General features: G+C 39.5%; 1 protein-coding gene across 1 annotated transcript in view; it reads right to left on the bottom strand.

Annotated features, from left to right (window-relative positions):
- AATF (apoptosis antagonizing transcription factor) overlaps window positions 1-27,502 on the bottom strand; it is a 97,560-nt gene that overhangs the window by 57,897 nt on the left and 12,161 nt on the right. The window contains exons 5-7 of the mRNA XM_082861304.1: window positions 3,531-3,645; window positions 1,776-1,980; window positions 1,068-1,232 (exon numbers count right to left, since the gene is read on the bottom strand). Of these exons, the coding sequence (XP_082717430.1) occupies window positions 1,068-1,232; window positions 1,776-1,980; window positions 3,531-3,645 (485 nt within the window). The remainder of the gene's footprint in view (window positions 1-1,067; window positions 1,233-1,775; window positions 1,981-3,530; window positions 3,646-27,502) is intronic.

Consider the following 27,502-nt stretch of genomic DNA (forward strand, 5'->3'; position numbering starts at 1 on the left):
TTGTAAGATTTTACATATAGTTTATAACATTTTATATATTTATACACACACACATATATATATCCAACCCATTTAGTTAAAAAAAGACAACCATATTTTTATAAGTGCGTACGTGTTATATGCGTGCGTGTGTGTGTGTGTGTATTTACATATACAAATAGAAAATACCTGAAAGTGTGTTACAACTATGAACATTGGTTAAACCTGAGGAGTGGAGTTTTTAGACTAGGGGGAATTTTACTTTTCATTTTAAATTCTTCTGAACTTAAAAAATATATTAAGTATATATTCCTACTATAAATAAAAGAGTTTCCTTTAGACAGAAGAATCTGCCTATTTCAATTCTGGATCCTCTTCTGGAGCATCTAAACATCCAAAGGAAAGCCTAAAGTACACGCTTGCTTCGATACTGGCATTTCTAAAGAAAAAACTTTAAAACTGAATTTAAAAAATTGGATTACAGGGCTCCCCTGGTGGCACAGTGGTTAAGAATCCGCCTGCCAACGCAGGGGACACGAGTTCGAGCCCTGGTCCGGGAAGATCCCACATGCCGCGCAGCAACTAAGCCCGTGAGCCACAACTAGTGAGCCTGCACTCTAGAGCCCGTGAGCCACGACTACTGAAGCCCACATTCCTAGAGCCTGTGCTCTGCAACAAGAGAAGCCACTGCAATGAGAAGCCCGCGCACTGCAACGAAGAGTAGCCCCCGATCACCACAACTAGAGAAAGCCCGTGCACAGCAACAAAGACCCAACACAGCCAAAAATAAATCTAAAAAAAAATAAATTTATTAAAAAAAAAAAAATTGGATTACAAATGCTTCCATGACCAGACTCAGATCAAACTCAAAATTAAGAGGCTACACACAATAATAGCTTCATTTTTTAAAAACTTTCCCCTCCCACATATCCTCAGTTTCTCAACAATCTAGGAAAGTAGTGCTTTTTTCCCTTTCTTTCACTGACTTCTTATACCCAGAGGAATACCTACAAGGAGATGATAAGATTTTTCAGTTAATTAGCCTCCTAGAAACTGCTCCCATAATCACCATGCATCACAGTTCTTACCGGCTGTCCTGGCAAACTCTCTGGGACAGGCTGGGCTGCCGGCTCAGTTTTGCCAAGAACTCGGTAGATAGAGCGCTTGGTCTGTGTCCTTCGAAGTAATCTTTCTTTGTCCATCAGAATATGATCAATCTGAGTCAAGATTGAACGTTCAAAGGCACCAAAACCCTGCAACAACATTAACCAGTGTCAGATAACATGGAAAGTCTCTGCTGAAGGCAGCTACGTTGGTTTCCCTATTTTTCTGTGTCAGCAGAGAAACAGACAATCCTCCTTCCAGGAGGGACTTTCTGTTAAAGACTGAGTTTGTGAATGGCTCTAACTGTTCTCAGAAAAAAAAAAAAAAAAAATTAGTCCCTAAGCAGGTCATATTAGTTTCCTATACCCAGAGATTAACCTCTGCTCCTTTAATAATAATTGTCTTAAAGTCCATTTCTTTAAAGTATTTGTATTTCCAACACTTACAAGACCACAACTTCTAGAATAAAATACTTTTTCTAATAAAGTTGAAATCCCATGCCTGAATGGTATAAACCCCAATGGATTTGGGTTAGGGTTAGGGTTCGCGTTAGGGTTCAGTAAATTTTTCTACAGAAATGACTGATTACTATGACACTGAGGCATCATCCATATAAGGGAGCTGTACTTCCAATTTCTCACAGCTGCTTCAGGTTGCCATGACCTGCCTAACACACGAGTGCACACACTTGCCTTCCCCAGTTTTCCAGAAGCCAGCTTGGTCTTATCATGCCACTTCTGGAGCGTACGGTTCCTGTAGACGGTGAAGTCGGCGAAGCGCTTCGCTATGAAGCTGGGGTAGTCCTCAGTCTCCAGCTTCCTCTTTGCTGGGGCCCTCCTCTGCTGCTGCTGCTTCTCTTCTACGAGCTCTTCATCTTCACTGGAAATCTCCTCCTCACTGGAAAACCAGTAAGAACACTGAGTCCAATGTAAATAAACGTTACCTAAATAAAAACTTAGGCGTGAGACTTCCCTGGTGGTGCAGTGGTTAAGAATCTGCCTGCCAATGCAGGGGACACGGGTTCGAGCCCTGGACTGGGAAGATCCCACATCCCACAGAGCAACTAAGCCAGTGCGCCACAACTACTGAGCCTGCACTCTGGAGCCCACGAGCCACAACTACTGAGCCCTTGTGCCACAACTACTGAAGCCCACGCACCTAGAGCCCATGCTCCGCAACAAGAAGCCACCGCAATGAGAAGCCCATGCAACTGCAACTAGAGAAAGCCCACATGCAACGAAGGTCCAATGCAGCCAAAAATAAAATTAATTAATTTTAAAAAAACAAAAACAAAAAAAACCTAGGCCCACATGCAGTCAAGAGTATTTGGGCTTTCCCTATGCTGTCTGCATCTTAAATAGCACGGGAGACGTGAGGACGGCTTTTTTGTTGTTGTTGGAAGAAAACGTTCGTGAGGTCAAACAAAAACTCGTGTATCTTTTAAAATAAATATAAAAATAGATGGTTTCAAAATATTTTTTAAAAAGTAAGCCAACTATAAAAATAAATGAGGTTGTTAAAAACATTATTAGAAATGCACATGAACCAGGCCTATACTGCTACAGGAGGGTCTTTAAAAATTAAACATATAATCATACTTTTATGACCTCAATCCCCAAATCAATAAGGGAAATATGTCTCCCTGTAACCAACTACTCAGGAAAGCTGAGTAATATTGGTTGAACCAAACGAAGAGAAGCAGAATGTGAAGAAAACTCAAAGGGGTAGGCCACAGAATCCGAGCTAGGCTGTAATACCCTCAACTGTGTGAGAGAGCACTAGAGCCTACAGCTATGGAGCCAGCTACACTGACTGGACTACCGACCCCAGCGCACAGGAAGTGCTTACTAAATGTGAGCTCCTCTCCTTTGTCATTCCAACTAATTCAGCAGAAAGGTATGGAGCAGAGGGGAAGCCCAACGGAAAACAGCAGGCAGGTACCCTATGCAGCAGGCTCAAACAAAGGGGGGAGGTAGAGGAGAACCTTCATCAACTGTGATAATTTCAGGAAGGGAAAAAATGTTTTCTTCTACTATTTCCTGAAATTTTTCCACCCTTCGCAATAACTGCTTCTTCCTTCACTGAAAAGTCGACAGTTGTGACTGGCAATTCCATGTATGGGCAACAAAGTGCTTCATAAACATTAATTAAGCGTTCATGTTAAAAATGTGCTTTCACCTATAATCTCACTAGATCTAAAAAGAAGGCAAGATTTTTGCAGAAGCTTACAAAGAAGCTTAGGCACAACTATGCATAAAAATCCAAAACCTAATTCCCAATTTATGCGTCATCCTGGCCACCAATTAAACGTAAGAGGCTCTTTCTATTTTACTAACATTAAGTCCGGTATCTGCCTGGAAAGGACGTGACTTTCTTTTTCATAAATAATGGGAAACCATTCAGAAGAAAAGAAAATAAGCAATTCCATAGTTCCATTCCCTCCTTACCTTTCTGCTTTGGGCTTTGTCCCATCTACTAGATATCTAGTGTCTGGATACTGGAAAAGCAACTCTTCCTGAAGATCTACCAATGACCTCAACAATGCTTTAAGTGCCTTGTGACCTGGGAAATAAAGCAGAGGGAAGGAACAGTTAATTATCTACAGTTCTCCAAAGTAGGTGATGCCTATGACGCTGGACTCCTGAGCAGTACTGGCTGAGGGGGTGGGCACAGGGTACGCCGGGACTGAAAACTCTCTGAAATACAGAATTCCTGAAAGGAAATAATAACAGTGCCTACCTCATAGGGTCGTTGTGAGGAACAAGCAAGGTAACAATGTGTAAGGTACTTAGAAGAGCATCTGCAGTAAACTGTGAGTTCTTAAATTTAATAAGTTTGACATACTCCTTCCCTGCCTGTCATCATAACCAATAATTTTTTTCCTTTGGTGTTTCTTTCTCAGATATTTTTCTACAGGTTACCCATTGACCTCTTGGATTATCCCTTTACTGATCAACTCCTTAAGCAATTCCTTCTCTTCTGAAGAGCACAGCTTAGTCCTGGGGTCCCTACCACCACCACCACCACCACCCTCGCCCAGGAGATCTCCTTTGCCTCTGGTGTGAGCTACCACCTCATTCATTCAATCTCCCAACACATACCCTTAAGGAAGGTTCCAGTTCACGAATAGAAACCCAAGTTAATGACTTACTGTTTGCAGTACAGTCAGCCCTCGGTATCCTCAGGGGATTGGTTCTAGGAGCTCTCCCCCAGGATAAGGAAACCCCTGGATGCTCAAGTTCCCTATATGAAAGAGCCTAGTATTTGCATGTAACCTACACGCATCCTCCCACATACTTTAAATCATCTCTAGATTACGTACAACTAGTACAATGTAAATGCTATAAAAATCGTGTGAATACTATGTAAATAGTTGCTAGAGTGCTGCAAATTCAAGTTTTGCTTTTTGGAACGTTCTGACATTTTTTCTTTCCAAGTATTTCTGATCCAAAATTGGTTGAATCCACGGATGCGGAACCCAAGGATATGGAGGTTCCATTGTACTGAACTGTGTATTAAAATTCTGCACACCAACAATATGTTCTCACCTGATTCTCCTCACGAGCACAAGGATGCACGTGTAACAAAGCTGGTCAGGATTAAGTTTAAAGTCTATGACCAAGAACTTTCAGAATAAAATCTGGCCCGCTGAGAACCAAACTCTTACCTTCTTTATCAGCAAAATCCTACTAAAGGGGCTAAATAGACGTGGATAACTACTAGTTAAGTTTTGACAGCACTCAGACATCTCGCTTTATAATCAAACTTTCCCATTTCCAGCAACTGCCAAGAAAATCTTCACATGGATGCCCCATCACTCCCTCAAACACCATGTCAGAAACAAAACTTTTTTCTTCCAACCTAATACTTCTCCTTTGTCTGATTCTCTCACCTCTGTCTAATGTTTTCACAGGAGATCACTGACATTTTGGAGCCCTTATTCAATATGTTCAGTCAGTTGCTAAATCCTGTGGTTTCCATACTTCCTATCACTAACAGTTGTCCATCTGTCTCTGGCTATGCTTCGATCACTCCTTCCCACTTTCCTTTAAGTAACTGTAATCTTCTCACAAGCATCCTTACTCTCATTTAGCAATCCCTACATTCATTTTTATTTTATATTTTAGACTAACTTCAGCCCACACGAACTTCAGTTTAAGTGATTTTTATGAATTTGATTCTATCTCTTCTGCTTCTACCTTGCGCAGCATGAGTAGCTTCCTCACTATTTTACATCTCAACCTATTTCATCAATGGGACATCAACACATGACTCAGACAAGTTCTCCAAACAGATCACACTGCAGCATTCCATTTCAACATACGGCTAAGAGCTTACCTGAGAAAGCCTCTGCAGATTGGTCAGAAGGAACTCAATAACCCAACAGCTACTTTGCATTCCTCCAATAATCTCCGTATAAGACTATACAGGGACTTCCCTGGTGGTCCAGTGGTTAAGAATCCGCCTTCCAATGCAGTGGACCTGGGTTCGATCCCTGGTCAGGGAACTAAGATCCCACAGGCCTCGAGGCAAGTAAGCCTGCGCGCTGCAACTACCAAGCCTGCATGCCCTGGAGGCCACACGCCACAACTAGAGAGAAGCCTGAGCGCTGTAACTAGAGAAGCCCGTGAGCTACAATGAAAGATCCCGCATGCCACAAATAAGACCCGTCACAGGGACTTCCCTGGTGGCACAGTGGTTAAGAATCCACCTGCCGGGCTTCCCTGGTGGCGCAGTGGTTAGCAGTCTGCCTGCCGATGCAGGGGACGCGGGTTCATGCCCTGGTCCGGGAGGATCCCGCATGCCGCGGAGCAACTAAGCCCATGCACCATAACTACTGAGCCTGCACTCTAGAGCCTGCAAGCCACAACTATTGAGCCTGCGTGCCACAACTACTGAAGCCTACGCTCCTAGAGCCCGTGCTCCGTAACAAGAGAAGCCACCGCAATGAGAAGCCCGCACGCAGCAACGAAGACCCAACACAGCCAAAAAAAGAAAAAAAAAAAGACCTAATGCAGCCAAAAAAAATAAATTAATTAATAAAAATAATAAAATAAAATATTGTTCTTGTAGCCAAAAAAAAAAGGACTGGGGCTTCCCTGGTGGCACAGTGGTTGAGAGTCCGCCTGCCAATGCAGGGGACATGGGTTTGTGCCCTGGGTCTGGGAAGATCCCACATGCCGCGGAGCAGCTGGGCCCGTGAACCATGGCTGCTGAGCCTGCGCGTCCGGAGGCTGTGCTTCGCAACGGGACTGCAACGGGAGAGGCCACAACAGTGAGAGGCCCGCGTACCGCAAAAAAAAAAAAAAAGGACTATATAAATACAACTTGCTTATTTAAATGTAACAGAAGATCCTTGACCACATCTTTTCTAAATTCCACATTCTAATACTTTTATAATCAGTACATATCCACACCACTTGGGAGGACCTGCAATACCTAAATATTACCTGAAAAAAATCCAAAATGCCTTGTGTTCTAAACCCAGGTTCTCAGCCTGTTACTCTGAATCTTAACAAAACAAACAAACAAAAAAACCTTTCCACCAAATATAAAAATAAAAAGTTACTCTCATGAAGAAGAAAAAAGTATCACAGAATTATTCTTCGGACAGTTTTGGGGAAATGGATTAGGCACAAACAAGATGAGAAGTAGGCAAGAAGAATAAAAAGAATAAAGATATAATAATTTTAAAAGAGAAGAATTACTTTAAATGTGCTAAGTGTGTAACTAGGATAATGCAAAATTATGTATATAAACATGTAAATTTTTAAAGTAATGAGGAAAGCAGAGAATACAAATAACTACAAATATTAGGTTACCACAAATGATCATCTATGAAAAGAGCTGAATATTATAAACAGAGATTCCATATAGCTAAGGTTCTGAAAGTTATGTTACAGCCAGAACCTTAAGAAAATAGAAGAGACACTAATACTTGGAAGGAAGCCCATGAAAACGCCGAAATCTCCTCTCATCCAAATTCTGTGCAAATATGAACCATTGTTTTTACCTCCTTTTCTAGAAACAGCTACATCTTAAGAGAGCCCATGTTCTCCAAAGTGAAACTACAAATCAATTTTGCATTTGCAAAGTAGTCTTCAAAATTCCCAAGCCTAAACCTTGAAAATATTAGGCTATGTGAAATAAGTCAGTTGCAAAAGGACAGATATTGTGTGATTACACTTATATGAGATATCTAAAAAAATGGTCAAACAGAAAATAGAAGGGTGGTTACCAAGGGCTGGGAAGAGGTGGGAATGGGGACTTATTGTTTAATGGACACAGAGTTTCAATTTGGGATGATGAAAAAGGTTTTGAAATGGACAGTGGTAATGGTTGCATAACAATGCAAATGTACTGGCTACTGAACTGTACACTTTAAAATGGTTAAAAATGGTAAATTTTATGTCATATTTATTTTACCACAATTTTTAAAAACACCTTAAAAAAACCCTAAGACCAAAGTAGTAATAATTCTACCATCCCAGTCTATCTCTCTACAGAAAAAAATCGTCTACATTCCTTCAACCTGGAGCCTAGTCCAAAAGAACAATGGAATATTATTCAGCCTTAAAATGGAGAGGAGGAAAAAAAAAAAAAAATGGAGAGGTGGGCTTCCCTGGTGGCGCAGTGGTTGAGAGTCCGCCTGCCAATGCAGGGGACACGGGTTCGTGCCCCGGTCCGGAGCACAGGCTCCGCAACGGGAGAGGCCACAGCAGTGAGAGGCCCACGTACCGCAAGGAAAAAAAAAAAAAAGGAGAGGAATTCTGACACATGTTACCACATGGATGAACCTTGAGGACATTATGCTAAGTGAAATAAGCCAGTCACAGAAGGACAAATCCTGTATCATCCCACTTATATGAGGTACCTAGAGTAGCCCAATTCATAGCAACAGAAACGGTGCTTGCCAGGGGCTGGGGCAAGAGGGAAATGGAGATTTGTTGTTTAATGGGTGTAGAGTTTTAGTTCTGCAAAATCAAAAAGTTCTGGAGACTGGCTGCACAACAATGTGAATATATTTAGTACTACTGAACTGTACACTTAAAACAGGATAGTAAATTTCATGTTATATGTCTTTTTACAATAAAAAATTATAAGAACAGGAAAATCAAGTGCCTGTCCCTTACTTCCTCTAGTACCATGTGTCCATGATCTAAAATATGAGATCAAGAACCATGCAGGGAAGAAGCGGCAAAGCAGTTCATAATGTTTATGGCTGCTTGCCCCCAACAAGCAAGTCATAATTTGACTCTCTAATGTAACATAACCAAGAATTCTGAAAACGTCCAACAAAAAGACTACTACTTTTAAGGGCCACTTTCAAGTAGCTACACAAGCCCTTTTTTTTTGTTCAAGTCAGTTTTAAAAAATCCATCGCAGATATATTAGACAGCATATCAATCCAACAAGAAAGCAGAGAGCCAATATCAGTAAATCAAAGTGTGCCTTTCTGTTAATACTCTCTCATATGTTCTCATTTTATACACCCCTTCACCCAGTCAGAAAGTAGCCCTAAAGTATTTAAGCTCCATTCAGGGATAGCACCACCATGCATCAAAGTGTCAAGAGACCTACCAGAGGTGAAATCTGCAATTCTGTGCTGCTAACCACCAAAAAAAAAAAAATGTTTATCAAAGTCAAGTCACCAGTGGCCAACACATGGACAACCTCCTGCGAAGAGATTTAGAAGCCAGAGCCCAATTCTCGTTTCTCTGAGATATTAGGGCCACATCTCCTTCTAGTAAAATTTTATGTAAAACCTGAAGAGACGATGAGCAATCCTCTGCTGGTCGCGGTAGGCCTCCTGGAAGCCACAGCTGACGAGGATGAGGAAAGACTCTCTCCCAGAGGCTCAAATCCAATAGTGAATTCTTCGCAGCCAAAAACCAAACCAAAACAAGCAACTCTCTTTAGCATTCATATAGGGCTGAATTCTATTTGTTCAACCCTATGAATGTGCAAGGGAATGGAATCAACAGTTTCTAGTTCACCTCTAGCTTTTCTCCCAATTAGCGTCAGAGTTAAAAATTAACAAAAGCTGCAGATACTTTCTTCTTGTTCAAACGAACAAGCCCAAACAGTAATACTGACAGAATTCGGAATTATGATACAGTGGAGCCTTCACGTAGTTCTTTGTTAAAGAAGTTAGGGCACCTGGCCACAAAACAAATGGCGACCGTCAAGGACATATATGCTTATTTTGTCTTACATGGTCCATTTCCAGAGGCTTTTCCCTTAAGAGGAGATTAAGAAGGACCTATGCCTCACCTTATTACCAAGATTCAACCCAAGCACCTGGGCACTGGCTTTAGGAATAATTTCCCAAGTAGAGAATAAAAAGAAAGAGTACTTTACTAAGGGTCAGGAGCCCTGTATCCTAACTGACACTATCACCAACTAGTCATTTTCCACTGAGTGGACCAATTTAATCTCTTCAAGTCCCAATTGTCTCATCTATAAAATGTAGATAATCCTTTGCCTGCTTATCTTACAGAATTAAGGTGAAAAATAGCAAATGCTTTTATATATTAAGGTATTCTGCCAATTTTTTTAATGCTGTAGAAAGAGAAAGTACATTACTATCACAAAATCAGCGTCTTTCACATGGTGAAAATCTCTAGCTCTGCCTGTTCTGATCTACAGCAATAGGACTGAACTAGTATATTCATACATTCCTATATTAAGTATTCATTTACACGCTACCCATATGCAAGCATTCTATATATAAAATGTCACCAATCTAAAAACCATTTTCACTTAACAGCTTTATTTTTTCCCCTGATTCATCTAGGCTGTTCGATGTAAACAAAACTGTAGGCAGAGAATAAGTGTGGACATGGGCACACAGTTCATTAAATAGATTATAAGCCAATAAGTAAAACTTCTGGCAAGGGGATGGAGGGCAACGGGAAGAGCAAATGTATAAAGTAAAATAAAGCTCACCTTATCAGTTTTTAAATATCCACACCATTATTTTTTAAGTAAATATGCAAACATACAATTATGTATGTGCAAGTAATATAAACTCCCACATTCCTATTACCCCAGATATATACATTGAGGTAGAATATACAGATCGCAAGAGCATTTTTTTTTCTTTCTTTCCTCCTTCTAAAGTAACTCTAGGACTGCAGCTAAACTATAGGTCAAAAGGACACACGATATACTGGCCTGAGAACAATACTTTTCATTCAAATCCATACAAGCCTGCCACTTGCAGCAGTCATCCCCGGCAATTAATCCCCCAAGAAAGACGTTTGATTAAATCTTTTCAAGCAAATCCTTTGCTTTGCTTTTGTTAGTTCACTTCTTGTCAACATCCATTAAAATATGCCTTTAATTCTCCCACAATCTTAAAAAACACCGATTCCACTGTCTTCAACTTTAATCAACTGTATGGCCGGCATTTTTCATTTCATAATAATGTGCTGCTTGGAATTCAAGAGGCAGGCTCAGCATCAATCATCTGGTAAGAATTTTTCCACTGCAATAAATATGCAAATGAGGAGAGCCAGTCAGTCGTATTTCAGGCCCGACTTGCTAGTGTTTTAAAAAAGACACAAATTTATTAATTGCCGGTGGCCAGAGGAATCCTATTACTTTGGGCATTGATTACAAAGCTGTGTGAGTGATTATTGTGCAACTCGCGGGCTACCCAGGCATGAGGAAAAATTATTAAAGCAAGGCAGAGATTATCAACTCGGAATAACAATAAGCCTTAACATTTAGGCCCTAACTTCTTCAACAAAGAATTACGTGAAGGCTGCACTGTATCATAATTCCGAATTCTGTCAGTATTACTGTTTGGGCTTGTTCTATATTCCCCAAGCAGGATGGCGTTACCAGTAAGAAAGAGCACTGTAGGTTACAAATTCCTTAACACCCACTGTGTGGATGAGTCGCTATCATTTCCAGTGTGGGTGCAACTAGAATTTTTATATATCCATGTAGGTATACACATACACAGGTGTGGGCATGTATATAACCCCCCGATTTATTAGAGAAACAGATGTACTCTTAGGAGGACCATATTTCGACTGGAACAGTAGAAGAAGTTCTGTCCCACTGTGTTGGTTGGTTCTGTGAACCAAAAGTAGGATCTTTTTTTTTAATGGTACAAAATCACCACCAGGATAACTTTTCCAAAGCAGAGTGTGGGGACTTATATTTTAAAATCATGACAACTAATCCAAAAGCAGACTTGGGTTTTCCGACCTCAGGGAGCCCCATGGTAGAAGGCATGCAGTCTGTGCAGGGGTCTATGAGGGAATGATTTGATGGGCTAATTCTGAATGCAAAGTATTTTTGTGAGAAACATTCAGCCTAAGACATATTAAATCAAGTAAGAAAGAGGACTCAGTGGACAAAACTTATTTTTTCTCTTAAGAGAATGATGTAGGGAATTGGGGAGTAACTGGAAGTTGAAATAAGAGAGAGGTGAAGAGACATAGGATAAAATATGTTGGGTGAGCCCCCTCACAGAAAGAAACCAAAAGGAAAAATCCTTCCCATTTTACATTACTGTCACACTAGGTAACATGATAGATAGTGTGCATTTGAGTTCTGTGGAGGGACATCCCACTCAAGCTGTAATTTCTGACCAGGTATGAATGTGTAAGGAAGGGAAAAGAAGTGCAGAATTTCTTAGGTTTCCCTGAATACTCTCTCAAATACCTTGATGAAGTGTGTCAATAAATCCTTAAAAAGCCCTACAGGACACAGCAATCTAACTGATCAACGTACTTCCCGAAATCCACTAGCTACCTTCCGTTTCCCAGTTCCTAGACAACCTCCATTGTTCCAGAGTACTTACCTGAAAAGGGAAATTTATTTTTCCCCTTTAAACAGAAAGGGTAAATGCTCAGAGCACGAGGTACTTAAAATCCAAGTTTATTTACCACAGTAATTGCTTGAACTGTCTAATATAGGAGTTACCCTGGGAGAGTGGAGATACTTTCATTTTTATTTGCTATACTTTTGAACTGTTTGAATATTTTATAAGCACATATTACTCTTACAATTTAAAATGCTATTAAAGTTTAAACTCTGAAGTAAGGGAACTTGTTAAAAATAAAATTAAAACCACAATCCAAGTAACCTTCTGTTTCATATAAAATAGTCTGATCCTTTCATATTAAAAAGCCTTTAAATAAACAGGTAGTGAACTGTCCCGAACCAAGTGCCCAAATTCTCTATACAGTATGGGTCTGGAAATGGGGGTTCCCATGCAGTTAATCCTTCCTCTCTCAGTATCCTTCACAGCATTGCTACAACACATATTGTACTGTGCATGTTGTAAGCAGCTTGAGACACAGACCTTGTCCTGCCACTCTAGCAGCCAACACATCACTTGGGCCATAAAAAGTACTCTACAAATATTTCAGTTCCAGAGAATTGATGCCCAAGTCACATGACGGAACATCTAACTACACTATCATTTCCAAATCTAAATGCTGACAAGCAAACAAAATGTGGACTCCCTATCTGCTACCTTCAACAACTGTGTATCCTCAACAAACTGACCTTTTGTTAACAGAAGCAAGGTAATCAAGCTTAACTTTTTCCTTATTTGAACACGCCAACTATAAGATGTATAGGCTACTCCTAAGAGTCTCAAAACCACTGTATCAGATTTAAGAACTTACAAACATGAAAATAATTAACGATTTTTGTTAGGCATGTTACAATGCATTCTCATGAAAACAGTCATTATCGCCACTTGGATAAACTGAGGCTCAGAAAATAAAAGATTATTTTATTTGCGTTCCTTTTAATATTAGTGAAGGTAAGCACTGCTTATTCATCAACCCAAAAATGAAACACGTTGAGATGTTGCTTTCATGTAAAAACATTTAAATGATGCTTAAAAAGTGGTTTACCTGTCTCCACACCTTGCTGTGAGCATCCTGAGGCAGGGACTGAACCACTCACCTTGGTATACTGGGTGTTGGCAAACGGCAGACTCCACATTGTTGAATGAATAACTGAATAAAAATGACATCCTAATATTCTTCCTGGCATGTGCTTTTTGTGTGTGCATTTCAAATCTCCAAAGAACTAACTATAAGTATAGTACCAGTATTTATTTATATAACCCCTTTAAGAAGAGGGAAACAAATACTGTGGCCACAGAGCTATAGCCTAAGAAAAAAACTATTACCACTATTAAGATTAATAGCTAACACTTATCAAGGACCTACTAAGTACCAGACACTAGCCTAAGCACTTTTCATGTAGTAACTCATTTAAATCCTCACAACAATCCTTTCAGGTACATACTATTATTATATCACCATTATACAGATGAAGAAAATGAAACACTACTACAAGCTTTAAAAAAAAACTGCACGTTTTTCATTTTCTAGATCAATGTACCTTTATGGGATATGTATCAAAACTACCTGGAAAACGAAATGAAATTTTCAATTCCAAAAAAATGACAAAACTACCCTCCTCAATACCATGACACAATAAAAAAAACACTAGTGAGGGGACTTCCCTGGTGGTCCAGTGGTTAAGACTCCATGCTCCCAATGCAGGGGGCCTGGGTTCGATCCCTGGTCAGGGAACTAGATCCCGCATGCTGCAACTAAGACCCAGCACAGCCAAATAAATAAATAATTTAAAAAACAAACAAACAAAAAACAGTAGTGAGTTTCTGCTAAAATGCTATATCTAAATTTGGTCCTCACACTTGAAAAAACAAAGTGGAGAAATCAAAGATAGCCCAAATCATACGGATGGAAGGCAGGTCCTGTAAGACAAGATAAACGAATATTTGCTTAACCCGAAAAAGAAAATGTTAAGAAATGGATTGATAGTCTCCAAAATTCAAATGGCCAAATACATCCAAAAACAGATGCTTAGCCTTACTTAAAAAAAAAAAAAATTAAAACAATGTGATACTTTTCTGATAGTGCTTGATGCTGGCAAGAATGTGAAGGGGCACTCTCCATACACAACTGATAAGAGTTAATTAGCTCAACGGATCCTGAAAGCAATCTGGCAAAAAGTATCAAAGTTTTACAAACGCATACCTCCTGACCCTACTATTCCACTTCTAGAAATTAATTCTAGAGAAATAATCAGATAAGAAAGCAAAGAGGTGGCTACAAAAACATTATTTTTTAGCATTATTTATAATAGGTAAAAACAGCAAACATCTTAAGTGCCCATTTATAAGGTATTTAGCCAAATAACTTTCTGGGCAGCTGTTGAAAAGGATAAGTATAAACAGAATTTGGTCTGAATACACTAAACCATAAATACTTTGGGGGATAACTGAAGTAATCTGAGTATGGAGTGGACATATTACTTCGGACTGTTAGGAAGTATTGATTTGGTTAGAGGAGATGACAGTGTTACATAGGAAACACTCTTACTTTTTAGAGCTATTTATAGAAGTATTTAGAGGCAAAATGACATGATGATGAGTACTTTAAAATACTTCAGGAAAAAAAATGAAAACAAAGATAGCATAGTATTTTTTTTAAAGAAAGAACAGGTGGGCTTCCCTGGTGGCGTAGTGGTTGAGAATCTGCCTGCCAATGCGGGGGACGTGGGTTTGGGCCCTGGTCTGGGAAGATCCCACATGCCACAGAGCAACTGGGCCCGTGAGCCACAACTACTGAGCCTGCGCGTCTGGAGCCTGTGTTCCGCAACAAGAGAGACCGTGATAGTGAAAGGCCCCCGCACCGCGATGAAGAGTGGCCCCCGCTTGCCACAACTAGAGAAAGCCCTCGCACGAAACAAAGACCCAACACAGCCAAAACTAAATAAATAAATTTTTTAAAAATCCTTCCCTAAAAAAAAAATAACAGGTAAGACATATTTATTAATGTGGGAAGATGGTTTTAGTTCAACGTATCCTTATGATCTCATTTACAGTTTAAAAAAAGGTTAAATTGACATAAATACCTAGAAGAAGATACACCAAACTGCTAGAGAGAGTTCTCTCTGAAGAGCACTATTAATAGAAAGGAAAAAGAGGACTTTCACCATCCATGTTACATATTTCAGGATTAGGTCGGGGGAGGGGGATAATTAGTACTGTTTGAAAAAGAGGTTTTTTTTACTACAAACTTCACTTTAATAATTTTTTTAAAAAGCTGATTAAGATTAAATAAATATATTCAAGAATACAGAGAGGTCTTCTGAAGTAGATATAATTCTTCCTGTCAACAGAATAATCAAACAAAAAGACAGATTAAAATAAAAGCAGGAGAAATTAGAAGTAGCCATACATTTGACTGACAAGAAGATCACCCATCCCTAGAACTAATTTAAAATTTTCCCTGTATGGTCACAAAAGAAATATGAAAGACCAATAAATGTAAGGAAAAAATGTTTACCCTCGTTAAACACTGGGGAATGTAAATTTTTAAAAAATGCAAATTAAAAGAAGCAGAAACCATTTTCCACCTATCAAAGTGACAAAGATGAAACAAAATTATAATATCCAGGGTTGACAAGGATAAGGGAAACTGACATTCATATAAAGAAGATGAAAATGTAAACTGATCCAGCTTTTCTGGAGGGCGACTTGGCCATACAGATCAAATGCCTTAAAATTGTGCATATCCTTAGAACACATACTAATTCCACACCTAGAAATTTATTTTATGAAACAAAGTTATCACAGATGTGAGTAAAGATTTACTAACAATAATGTTTACTGCATTATTTATAAAAAATGAAAAACTGGAAACAATCCAAATGTCCAACAATAAAGAACTAGTTAAACTACCCATATGATGGAAAGTCTCTGCTGCCATTAAAAATAATGCTGTAGAACAATATTTAATGACATGGAAACAAATTCATGATCTCTGTTAAGTAGAAAAAAGCAGACTGCAAAACAGAATATAGAGTATGGTTCCATTTTTGTTCTAACTACACACCCACAGAGGGAAAGAAAACCAGAAAATATTTATACCATATACCAAAATATTAAAAGTACATAACTCCAGCTGCTGAGATTGAGGAAGATTATTTCCTTACTTTCCCTTGGCCATTTTCTAAACTTTATATAATGAATATGTAGCACATTTATAATAAGAAAAACACATTTTTATCTTTTTCTTTATCACTTATAAAAAGTCTTGCCTGCCTATAGGGGAGGGACTAGATCATCTGATCCCCCAAGGGCCCTTCTAGCTCTCTTACTGAAAAAGCAGTATGAAAGAATGATCTTTAGAAAAACTGAAGGATACATTTACGACTCACACTCTAAGCCTTCTGTTTTACAACAAATTCATCTCCATCTCTCTCCTGCCTTCATTCCTTTAAGCTTTGGCATTTATTCCATTTCTTTATTTCCTCATACTTTCTTTAAAGGGAAGATTTAAAAAAAAAAAAAAAAACACAGATTAGAGTAGTTCAGACTATGTGCATAGTGATGGCCTAGAGCAGTGGTTCTGAAGCAAAGCAGATGTCATACTGGCCTTGCCTCTAACTGTGTGGCCTTAACCAGGTTACTTAACCTAAGACTTGATTTCCTCTTCTGTACAACATAGTTATCAGCCAGCCCCTATTTCACAGGCTGCCATGAGAACTAAATGAGACATTCGTAAAAACTTAATACAGTGCGTGGGGAGTAGCGCCAACTAACAAATGGGAGCTATTTTTATTATTTTTAGAGGATAGTGGCATCCTGCATTGTACTTTCTCAATAAAATACCAAGATAGAAGTAAATTAACCAACCCGATTCTCAAAAGGTCACTTCTGATTTCTTTTCCCTCGTGTTCTTCTACCGCATGAGCCTTACTGAGGACACGGGAAATGCTTTCTAATCACTCGAGTTAGCACATTTGTCTCTGCCCTCTTTAAACCCCCACCACTGCTGACATTCACGTAGCATAGATTATGTGCCATCTTAAGGACGAAAGAATCTTTAAGATTATCTGAACAGCCCCTCTACCTATAAAAATTTTCCTTGCATGAAACAATATGAATAGCTAGTAAAAACTCTTATCAAAATAGTAGCATTTTGGACTTATACAGAAGCAAATTTATTCAACTGCCTCAAGAAAAACAGAATCTGGGAGATTTGAGACTAAACACCAAGCAAAACAATCAATATTACATGAGAGCAAATGAAAAATTACCAAAGAACTCAAACGAAAGTGTAGTCCAAGCATAACAAACTTTCAAAGCAAGTAATATGGGCAAATTTATTTGGGGACAGGTAATAAATTTAATAATTATAATAATCAAGAGAGAATTATGTCTAAAGGTATCATGACATACTGACTTTCTCTAAGATAATTTATAACTAACATAATAATAGCCTTTGCTTTTATTCCCCACACCTCCCAATCTCCTCTCCTTGTCAAACTTCCATTAAAGCTTAATGGAGGGCTTCCCTGGTGGCGCAGTGGTTGAGAGTCCGCCTGCCAATGCAAGGGACACAGGTTCGTGCCCCGGTCCGGGAAGATCCCACATGCCACGGAGTGGCTGGGCCCATGAGCCGTGGCCGCTGAGCCTGCGTTTCCGGAGCCTGTGCTCCACAACGGGAGAGGCCACAACAGTGAGAGGCCTGTGTAGCGCAAAAAAAAAAAAAAAAAAAAAAAAAAAAAGCTTAATGGAAAAATGTATATAGTGGAAGAAAATATATATTAAAATATCTGGAAGAATACACTTCCATTGTTTTCTCTGAGAAGGAGGTATGGGAATTTGGGAAAGTGGAAGAACTTTCACATACATCTCTACTGTTTATGTATTTTTTTTACAGTGAAGATTTTATATATACCTTTATATATAAAGATATATGTAAAGATTTTACATATATATTGTAATGGAAGAGTATAAGGACAAATTAAATTAAGTCCCATAAAAGCCCTAGCAAGTTTCATAAATATCAGGGGAAAAAAGGTCTCCACTCTTTCGAAAAATGCTTTGCAGCTTCTCATGGTATTTTTAAAGATGGACTAGCTACTGTTGGGAAAATACATTATAAGTAGGTAAGCATTAGCCATGGTTGAAACTGGAAAGCAGGAACCTGCTAAACCAGTGATTTGATTTCACATATCCAACTGCTTTTATACCATCTAACATATCAAGATGGAGACCACCTCCAGCTTTGACCAAGGCGTCCAAAAGAAATGGTAACAACCCAAACACTTTGGAAAGTCATTTCATGAAAAAGAAGCAAAAGGAATATTATGAAATAGCATACTTGACATAAGCACAGGGGTATGTTCTTCTAGATGTCTGGGGTTATTTGGATTATGAAAGGCAACCTCATTTATCAGTACAACTACTATTACCAAGAGGAAAAAAAAATCTGCAAATTCAGAGTAAACAGAATTAGGCCTCCTACATTTAGCCAAGTGAAACAACCAACAAAAACCAAACACATAAATTCTCTATGTCTTTCAGAGGTTTTTTCCCCTTTAAACAAAGGATTTACTTTCTGCTCTTCCTGTGGCCCCCTACATTTGGATCCCTCTTTCCTACTTTGGTACAATGTATCCCTAAGTAGTTTCAATGAGTTGTGAATTAATTGTCATTCACAAGCCAAAAAAAAAGAAGAAGAAGAAAGAAAGAAAAAGCAGGATTAACTGCAATTGCCACTACAACAGAGAAACTTGCATCTTGCACTCTCACCATGTAAATAAGGCACAGATCCTGCAGGAACATGCCAAACACCAAGATTCTTAATTAATGGAGCTCTTTAATGTGCAAATCAGGAACAAATTGCAAGTTCTGACTTGCATTGATTATGAAAACATTAATTGAATGAGCAAGACCCTAAAAAAAAGACACAATCCTAAGTCTTCAAAGAGACCAAAAGAATACAAAGCTCTGGAAACCAGACAAGTCTGACCAATGTGTAAAATGTAAACCTAAAACTGAGGCCTGCTCACTAGTACACAATGAATTTAAAAAACAAGAAACAAAAACCTCAACAGTTTAATCAGAAAGCAATCACCATAAAAGCGTCTATTCCACCAACATCTAGCATTAAGCAGAAAAATGACTGTTCACTCCAGAAGCTCACAGACACTGCTTTAAGGAAAAAAAACCCCTTTATATATACACACACTTATATGTATATAGGTATAACAAAACAATGCTGTCTCTTTAAAAAGAAATTCATCCTATATAAATTATAGCCCTAAACTTTTCCTGCAGTGCAGTCTAATTAATTCTTGTTCTATACACAAAGGGAAATGCTGGGTGACAAATGGGTGTGAAGCCAGAAAGCTGCCAGGTCTGCAAAACATTTTCTACTTCAATTTATAAGCAATTTTGCAGTAAATCATCAACCAGAACCTGGAATCTCAGGAATCTCTGAGTGTCCAAACCACATTATATCACTTATCAAAGAGAGAAGGAAAAGGAGTTTAAAGACATCTCATTTTTCAGTTCTAACCCACATCAAAATCTAGAAGCTCTGCATAATCTATTATTCTCTTCTGGGTAAGGTTTTAGTACCAGAGATATATTTTTCAAGCAAAAATGACACTATAGGTTGATGTAGCCCATTCCTCCATCCCTAGAAGTACTGTATCATGTACCCATTACCATAAGAAATATTCCCAGAGTTATGTGGGAATAACCACATAACTATTTACACCCCTCCCTCAATCTAAGCAAAATGTTCACAATCAAGCCAAGCGGAAGGGTTCAGAGGCAAGCCAGCGGACAAAATTTAGGGATGAAACACTCCAAGGAAATGAGTCTACCGAAGAGGAAAATAGAAACTTACAGGAAACAAAGAAGAAAGCAGGGCTGCCCCTTTGTAGTCAAACCCTTCCCCCACCCCTAACCTCTGCCAGCCACTGATCTATTCTCCATCCCTTTAGTTTTACTTTTTCCAAAATGTCATATAAATGGAATGTTAAAGTATACATATAATATTTTGAGACTGGCATCTTTCACTAGCATAATACCTTTGAGATTCATCAGTGATTCTGCGTTTATCAATATTTTGCTCCTTTTTATTGCTGAGTAATGTACCACAATTTATCTGGTTGTCTACTGAAGGACATTTGAGCTGTTTCCAGTTTTTGGTGATTATGATTAATGCTGCTATAAACACACACATACAAGTCTTTGTGCGGATATATGTTTTCATTTCTCTAGGGAAAATACCTAAAAGTAGGACTGCTGGATCATCTCATAAATATACGTTTAACTTTATAAAAAAACTAGCTTTCTTCCACAGTGGCTATACCATTTTGCATTCCCACCAGCAACGCATGGAAGCTCTAGTTGCTCTGCACCCTTGCTGACACTTGATGTTGTCAGGTGTTTGTTTTTGGTCATTCTAACAGGTATATGGGGGCATCTCCTTGTGGTTTTAATTTGCATTTCCATCAACACTAATGATTATGTTAAATAAACATCTTTTCATGTGCTTATTTGTCATCATATATCTTCCTTGGTAAAGTTTCTGTTCAAGTATTCTGCCCTTTTTTTTTAAAGGGTATTTTTTATCGTTGGGTTTTAAGAGTTCTTCATATATCCTGGACACAAATCCTTTGTCAGATGAGTGATTTGCAAATATTTTCTTTCAGTCTGTAGCTTTTCTTTTCATTCTGTTAATGCGTCTTTCACAGAGCAAAAGATTTACTTTTGATTTAGTCCAATCATCAGTTTGTTCTTTTAAGGATTATGCTTTTGATGATCTAAGAACTCTCTCTAACCAAAGGTCATGAAGATTTTTCTCCCATGTGTTCTTCAAAACACTTTATAGTTTTATGCTTAACATTCAAGTTGATGAAGTATTTTGTTAATTTTTGTATGAAGTATGAGCTGTAAGTTGAAGTTCACTTTTTTTGCAAATGAATGTACTATTGTACTAGCACCATTTGTTGAAAAGACTATCTTTCTCCACTACCTCTGCACCTTTGTGAAAAGCCAATTGCCTATATTTGTGAGAATCTATTTCTGAACTCTCTATTTTATTCCACTAGCTAAAATAAATTTAAAAGGAATAAACCCACAAAGGAAGGACAAAGTACAAGCATACCTTGTTTCATCGCACTTCGCAGATACCCTGTGTTTTACAAATTGAAGGTTTCTGGCAACCCTGTATCGAGCAAGTCTATAGGCACCATTTCCCAACGCATTTGCTCACTTCATGTCTCCGTGTCACAGTTTAGTTAGTCTCACAATATTTCAAACGTTTCCATTATTATCATATCTGTTTCGGTGATCTGTGATCAGTGATGTCTGATGTTACAGTTGTGACTATCTCGGGGTGCCACAAACCATGCCCATATAAGACGGTGAACTCAAAACTGATTGTTGAAATGACAACAAAGGATTTAGAACATTACATGAACTTAGCTGATAAAGCAGTGGGAGGGTTTGATAGGACTGACTCCAATTTTGAAAAAGGTTCTACTGTGAGTAAAACACTATCAAACAGCATCACCTGCGACAGAGAAATCATTCATGAAAGGAACAATCACTGCGGCAAACTTCAACGCCCCCTGCCTCCAGCAAACACCACCCCCCCCACCCCCCAACACCCCCAACACCCTGCTGCCTCCCCACAATCAGTCAGCAGCCATCAACGTCAAGGCAAGAACCTCCACCGGCCAAAAGATTACAACTCACTGAAGGCTCAGATGACAGTTAGCATTTTGTAGCACTAAAGCATTTTTTAATTAAGGTATGCAGATTTTTTTTAGACATAATGCTATTGCTATTATACACTTAATAGTATAGTGCAGCCATAACTTTTATATGCACTGGGAAACAAAAAGTCATGTGAGTCACTTTATTGAGATATTCGCTTTATTGAAGTGGTTTGGAAATGAACCTGCAATATCTCTGAGGTATACCTGGATAAGAGAGATGACAGAAACTAAGTTTTGTAAGCTAAAAAGCCAATGACTACACGGTTATTAGAATGTCTGAAATTAAAAAGACTGACCATGCCAAGTGTTAATAAGGATGTGAAGCAAGTGGAACTTTTATACACTGCTGGGAGGATTATAAAATGGTATAACCACTTTAGAAAACAGCTTGGCAGTTTCTATGAAAATTAAACATATTTACCATGTGACCCAGCCATTCCGTTCTTAGTTCTTCAGGAGGCATGAAGTATATGTCCATACAAAAGCATGCACACAAATGTTCACGGCAGCTTTATCCATAACAGCTAAAAACCAGAAACAAAACAAAGCAAATGTGCTATATCCATATACTACTACTACTACTACTCAGCAATGAACTACTGATATAGGCAAAAACATGGCTGAATCTCAAAATAATTACACTGAGTGAAAGACAGACAAGAAGAGTACAGACTGCAAGATTCCATTTATATAAAACTCTAGAAAATGCAAACTAATCTACAGTGACAGAGAGTAGATTAGTGGTTGCCGAGGAATGGGGAGGGACAGAGAGAGAGATTACAAAGAGGCTGAGGAACTTCTGGGGATGAGGAATATGTTCGTCATCTTGACTGTGGTGATGTGTACACAGAGGTCAAATTGTACAGATGCTGCTGACAGGTGAAGTAAGATGAGGACTGAGAACTGACCATTTAACTCAGCAACATGGTGGTCATCTGTGACCCTGAGGAGCAGTTTTGGTGGAGCAAGAGGGATACAGGCTTGACTGGAACGCGTTCATGAGAGAACAAGAGAAAGGGATTCAAGACAGTGAGTACAGACAACTCTTTCCAGGGATGCTGTTTACAAGGTGAGGGTTACAGAAATGGGACCTATATACAGGTTACTGTATGTCAATTATAGCTCAATAAACCAGTTTTTTTTTTTTAAGCAGATGGACAAATAACTGACTTAGCAAACCTGAGCTAGTTGACCTTGGTGCTGGCAGTGAAGAAAAAGAAGCAATCCCCTCACGGTCCGCAAATACAACCCCAGAAGCTTCAAGAACTAGCAGTGCCAGGCACCTCCAGGAGAGGAGAGGAAGGTAGGGCTACAAACAGTCAACACACCTCTTTACTCAGGCAGACGTTTAGAGGTTTATCCCTTGAAGAGAGTTAAACATAGGGTCTCTGGACAGGGGGACACCAGACACAGTTGAGGCAAGGGCATAGCTCTCAAAACGGGGAATAAGCAGAAGTTCACAGACTGAATGCTGAGACCCCCAGCCTACCCACCTCCTACAATGCTGGCAGCCAGGCAGGAGATTAGAAGTTCTCTAGCAACTAAGATCCCATAAAGAACAAAGATCTAAAAATACTGACATGGGGGTTTCCCCACATGGCCCAGATAGAGCACTTTACAATGGAAACCACAGACAAAGAGCCTCATCCAAACATACAAAGCTGCGAATCAGCTTCTGAGTACCCCACTCTTGAAAGTCAACAGTGGACAAGAGATCACCAAATATTTGAAGAAAGCATCTAACATATTACACCCAGGTTAAAACAAAAGAAACGAAAGCAGCTTGGAGGAAATAGACTACTCAGGAAGAACTCTTAAGACTATACATACATATATACACCAGGTATATCCCCAGAGAAATAAAATGTATGACAAGAAATAAAAATACTCAACAGATGAGAAAATAAAGCTGAGGAAATGTCGTAGGAAGTGGTGGGGGGGGGGGGAGAGAAAAGAAAAAAAAGACAGAGAGAAAGAACTGGAAAACTGAAGAGAAAAAAAAAGAAGAAAATCAGACGAACAGTCTAACACCAAATGATAGGCCTTGCAGAAAAGGAAGAGAAAAGAGAGGGTAGAAAAATCACTAACAAAATAATTTCAAGAAAATTTCCGAGGACTGAAAGATACGAGTCTCCAGCCTGAAAAGGCCTGCAGACACGGCATAATGATGAAACACATCCACAACAAGGTGCAGCATCATGAAATTCCAGAATTCTTTAGACAAAGAATTCAAAACAGGGAGGAAAAAACATTAAGATCAGGGATCAGAATGGCTTCTGACTCACCAACAGCAACTTCAGAAGGTGGAAAGCAAAGGAATATTCTATAGACTTTTATACACAGTCGGTGAGTCAATCAATTGTGATGATAGAGTAAAGGTACTTTCAGACAATCAAGGTCTAAAAAAGTTTCCCTCTCATGCATCCTTCCTCAGCAAGCTATTAGAGGGTGTGCTTCACCAAAATAAGGGAATAAGCCAAGAAAGATCCTGACAAGGAGATCCACACAAGTGGGAAGTGAAGGTAATCCCTAGGATGGTGGTGCAGGGAGATCCCAGCATGACGGCCGGGCACCAGAGAAGGGTAACAGTCCAGATTAGAGCAGGCCAAAAGGTTCTGGGAGACGGGGCTTCCCTGGTGGCACAGTGGTTAAGAATCCACCTGCCAATGCAGGGGACACAGGTTCAAGTCCTGGTCCGGGAAGATCCCACATGCCGCGGAGCAACTAAGCCTGTGCGCCACAACTACTGAAGCCTGCGCTCTAGAGCCCACGAGCCACAAGTACTGAGCCTGTGTGCCACAACTACTGAAGCCCACGCGCCTAGAGCCCGTGCTCCGCAACAAGAGAAGCCACCGCCATGAGAAGCCCGTGCACCACAATGAAGAGTAGCCCCCGCTTGCCACAACTAGAGAAAGCTCACGCGCAGCAACGAAAACCCAATGCAGTCATAAATAAATAAATAATTTTTTTAAAAAAAAGGTCCTGGGAGAGACTTCTTTAGGAAGGTAAGCTGGCAGAAGAGCTGATGCAACTGATTATCTTGAGGGGAGATTTAGACAACTAGAGAAAAGTTCAGGCTTGAATTACAGCATAGAAAACAAAATAAACAAAAAAGTAACAGTTATTAACTCTAGAAAACAAAACGATGTGTGAGAAAGGAAAAATAATCATGGCATATATATTACCCGGCTGAGCTGTGAACAGTGTTTACACAGACATAATAATGTAAACACTGACTACTGATCTAACCAAATTACAATATAACCAGGAAGGGACAGAAAGTGTGCATGAGTGTAGTAGGAACAAGGGCTAAATCCTCATTTTCATAATGAGGAGTCAATAAATAATGCCTAAAACTGAAAAATCTAGTAGAAATGAAACAGGTCAATTAGAGATACAGAGATAAATTCATGAATTCAAAAAATAATAGTAATAATTTAAAATATAATTGTTGCTTTAGGAGAGTGGGTTATGTATGGCAAGGTAGTGGAGTGTACAGTCAGCATACACTAGTTTTCATAACAAGCTCTGTAGAATTATTTGACTCTTTAAATTGTATACATGTGGGCTTCCCTGGTGGCACAGTGGTTGAGAGTCCGCCTACCGATGCAGGGCATACGGGTTCGTGCCCCGGTCCGGGAAGATCCCACATGCCGCAGAGCGGCTGGGCCCGTGAGCCATGGCCGCTGAGCCTGCGCATCCGGAGCCTGTGCTCCGCGATGGGAGAGGCCACAACCTGTGAATACCTTACTTTACAAGGCAAAAGGACTTCTTCGCAGGTGTGATTAAGTTAAGGCTCCGCAATGGGGAGAGGATCCTGAGATAGCCAGGTGGGCCCAATGTAAACAGGAAGTCCTTACAAGAGAGAGGCGACAGGGTCAGTCAGAAAAGGAACACTTGGTGTGATGGGATTGCTGGTTTTGAAGATGGAAAAGAGCCATGAGCCAAGGAATGCAGGCAGCCTCGAGAAGCTGGAAAAAGCAAGGAAACAGATGCTCCCCCAGAGTCTCTGGAAGGAGCACAGCCCTGCTGACCACCTGGATTTTAGGATTTCTAGCCTCCAGAACTGTGAGACAATAAAGTTCTGCTGTTTTAAGCCACCAAGTTTGTGGTAATTTGTTGTAGTAACAATAGGAAACCAGGACTTCCCTGGAGGTCCAGTGGGTAAGACTCCAAAGCTCCCAATGCAGGGGACCCGGGTTCAACCCCTGGTTGGGGAACTAGATCCTGCATGCATGCCGCAACTAACAGTTCGCATGCCACAACTAAAGATCCTGCATGCTGCAACTAAGACCCAGTGCAGCCAAAATAAATAAATAAATAAATAAATATTTTTTAAAAAAAATAGGAAACTAATACAGGGCAGTACTTTCAAGTTATGAGTGAAAGTAATTTTCAACCCAGAAATTTATACCCAATCCATGAAAAATATATTGATATCAATGACAAATGAGGCAGAGCATTTTTAAATCTGCAAAAAATCATTTACTCCCCATCCATGTTTGGCACCAAACTGACAAACTGAGATACAGGAAGAGCCAGAACACAGCTCCACCCTAGAAGAGCAAGGAAAGGAAGTCCCAGGAGGACCCAGTGTGCCAGACCCAGAGAACAACCCACTCAAACTGGGAGAATGTAAGAGGAGAGACCGCATGATTTAAAGTTTGGGGGAAGAAGGATTGAGATGATAAAACTGAGCCATCAGGGGAAGAAAAGAATATCTAGAGACCTAGGAAAAAAATGATATAATAGATAAACAGTCCAAATGTGAAGCAAAAAACAAAAAAGAAAAAGAAAAAAAACACAAAAAAATAAAAAGAAGAAAAAAACAAATCTGAAGCAAACTAAAATACAGCACGATTTTAAGCAACTGATGGAGGGTTATAAAAAATCTACTTGAACTAGGAACTAGGCACTTGTACTGAACTAGGAACATACTCCTACAGACAGGCCTCTGAACACACAGGAAAGAAAAAGTCATTTTCCAGTCCCTCCCTGCCCTGGTATTACACCCTTATTTACATGATAATAACACATTGTAAATGCAGTTGACTGGTTTTCAACTCCCAGGGTCAACATATGGATAGAGTATGGGAATCCTGGTTGCAGTTGCAGGGCAGAATGTAAAAACGTAGTGCAAGAAGAATGGAATGACTACCTCATACCTTTTCCTCCCAAATTTCTACCACCTCCTTCCTTACTCCTCATTCACAATTTATGACCTTGGTTTCTATTTCAAAGAAAACAGAACGATGAAAAGAGAATTTTCAGAGACTCCTACCTATCTGTGTCTACTCACATACTGTCTTCCCACCTGTCACTACGATTAAACTGTCCCCACTATCAAAGGCCACCATTCCCTAAGGATGCCCTAGTCCCATCTCACATACCTCCTCAAGGACACTGCTACAGATATCCACCCCCATCACCATCAATTTCCCTTCTGCTGCATCATTCTTGCCAACATACAAACATGCTGTTATTGCTCCCATCTCAAAAACAAAACACTTCTCTTGACTCCACATCCTTCTCCATCTAACCTCCCATTTCTCTGCTCCCCTCTAAAGTAACATTCCTAGAAAGAGTTGTCTATACCTCAGATCCCTTTTTCCCATCCTCTCACAAACCCATCCCAGTCAAGCCTGCATCCCTCCCCCCCCACCAAAACTGCTCATCAAGGTAGAGGATGGCCACCATGTTGCTAAATGAAATGGTCACTACTCAGTCTTCATCTTAACCTGTCAGTAGCATTCTCATCTTTCATACCAGAGGATAAAGAAATCAAGAAATAGAGATCTAAACAAATTATTTAAAATTA

The sequence above is a fragment of the Leucopleurus acutus genome, assembly GCF_964270905.1.
Source record: "Leucopleurus acutus genome assembly, chromosome: 19".
Lineage (NCBI taxonomy): Eukaryota > Metazoa > Chordata > Mammalia > Artiodactyla > Delphinidae > Leucopleurus > Leucopleurus acutus.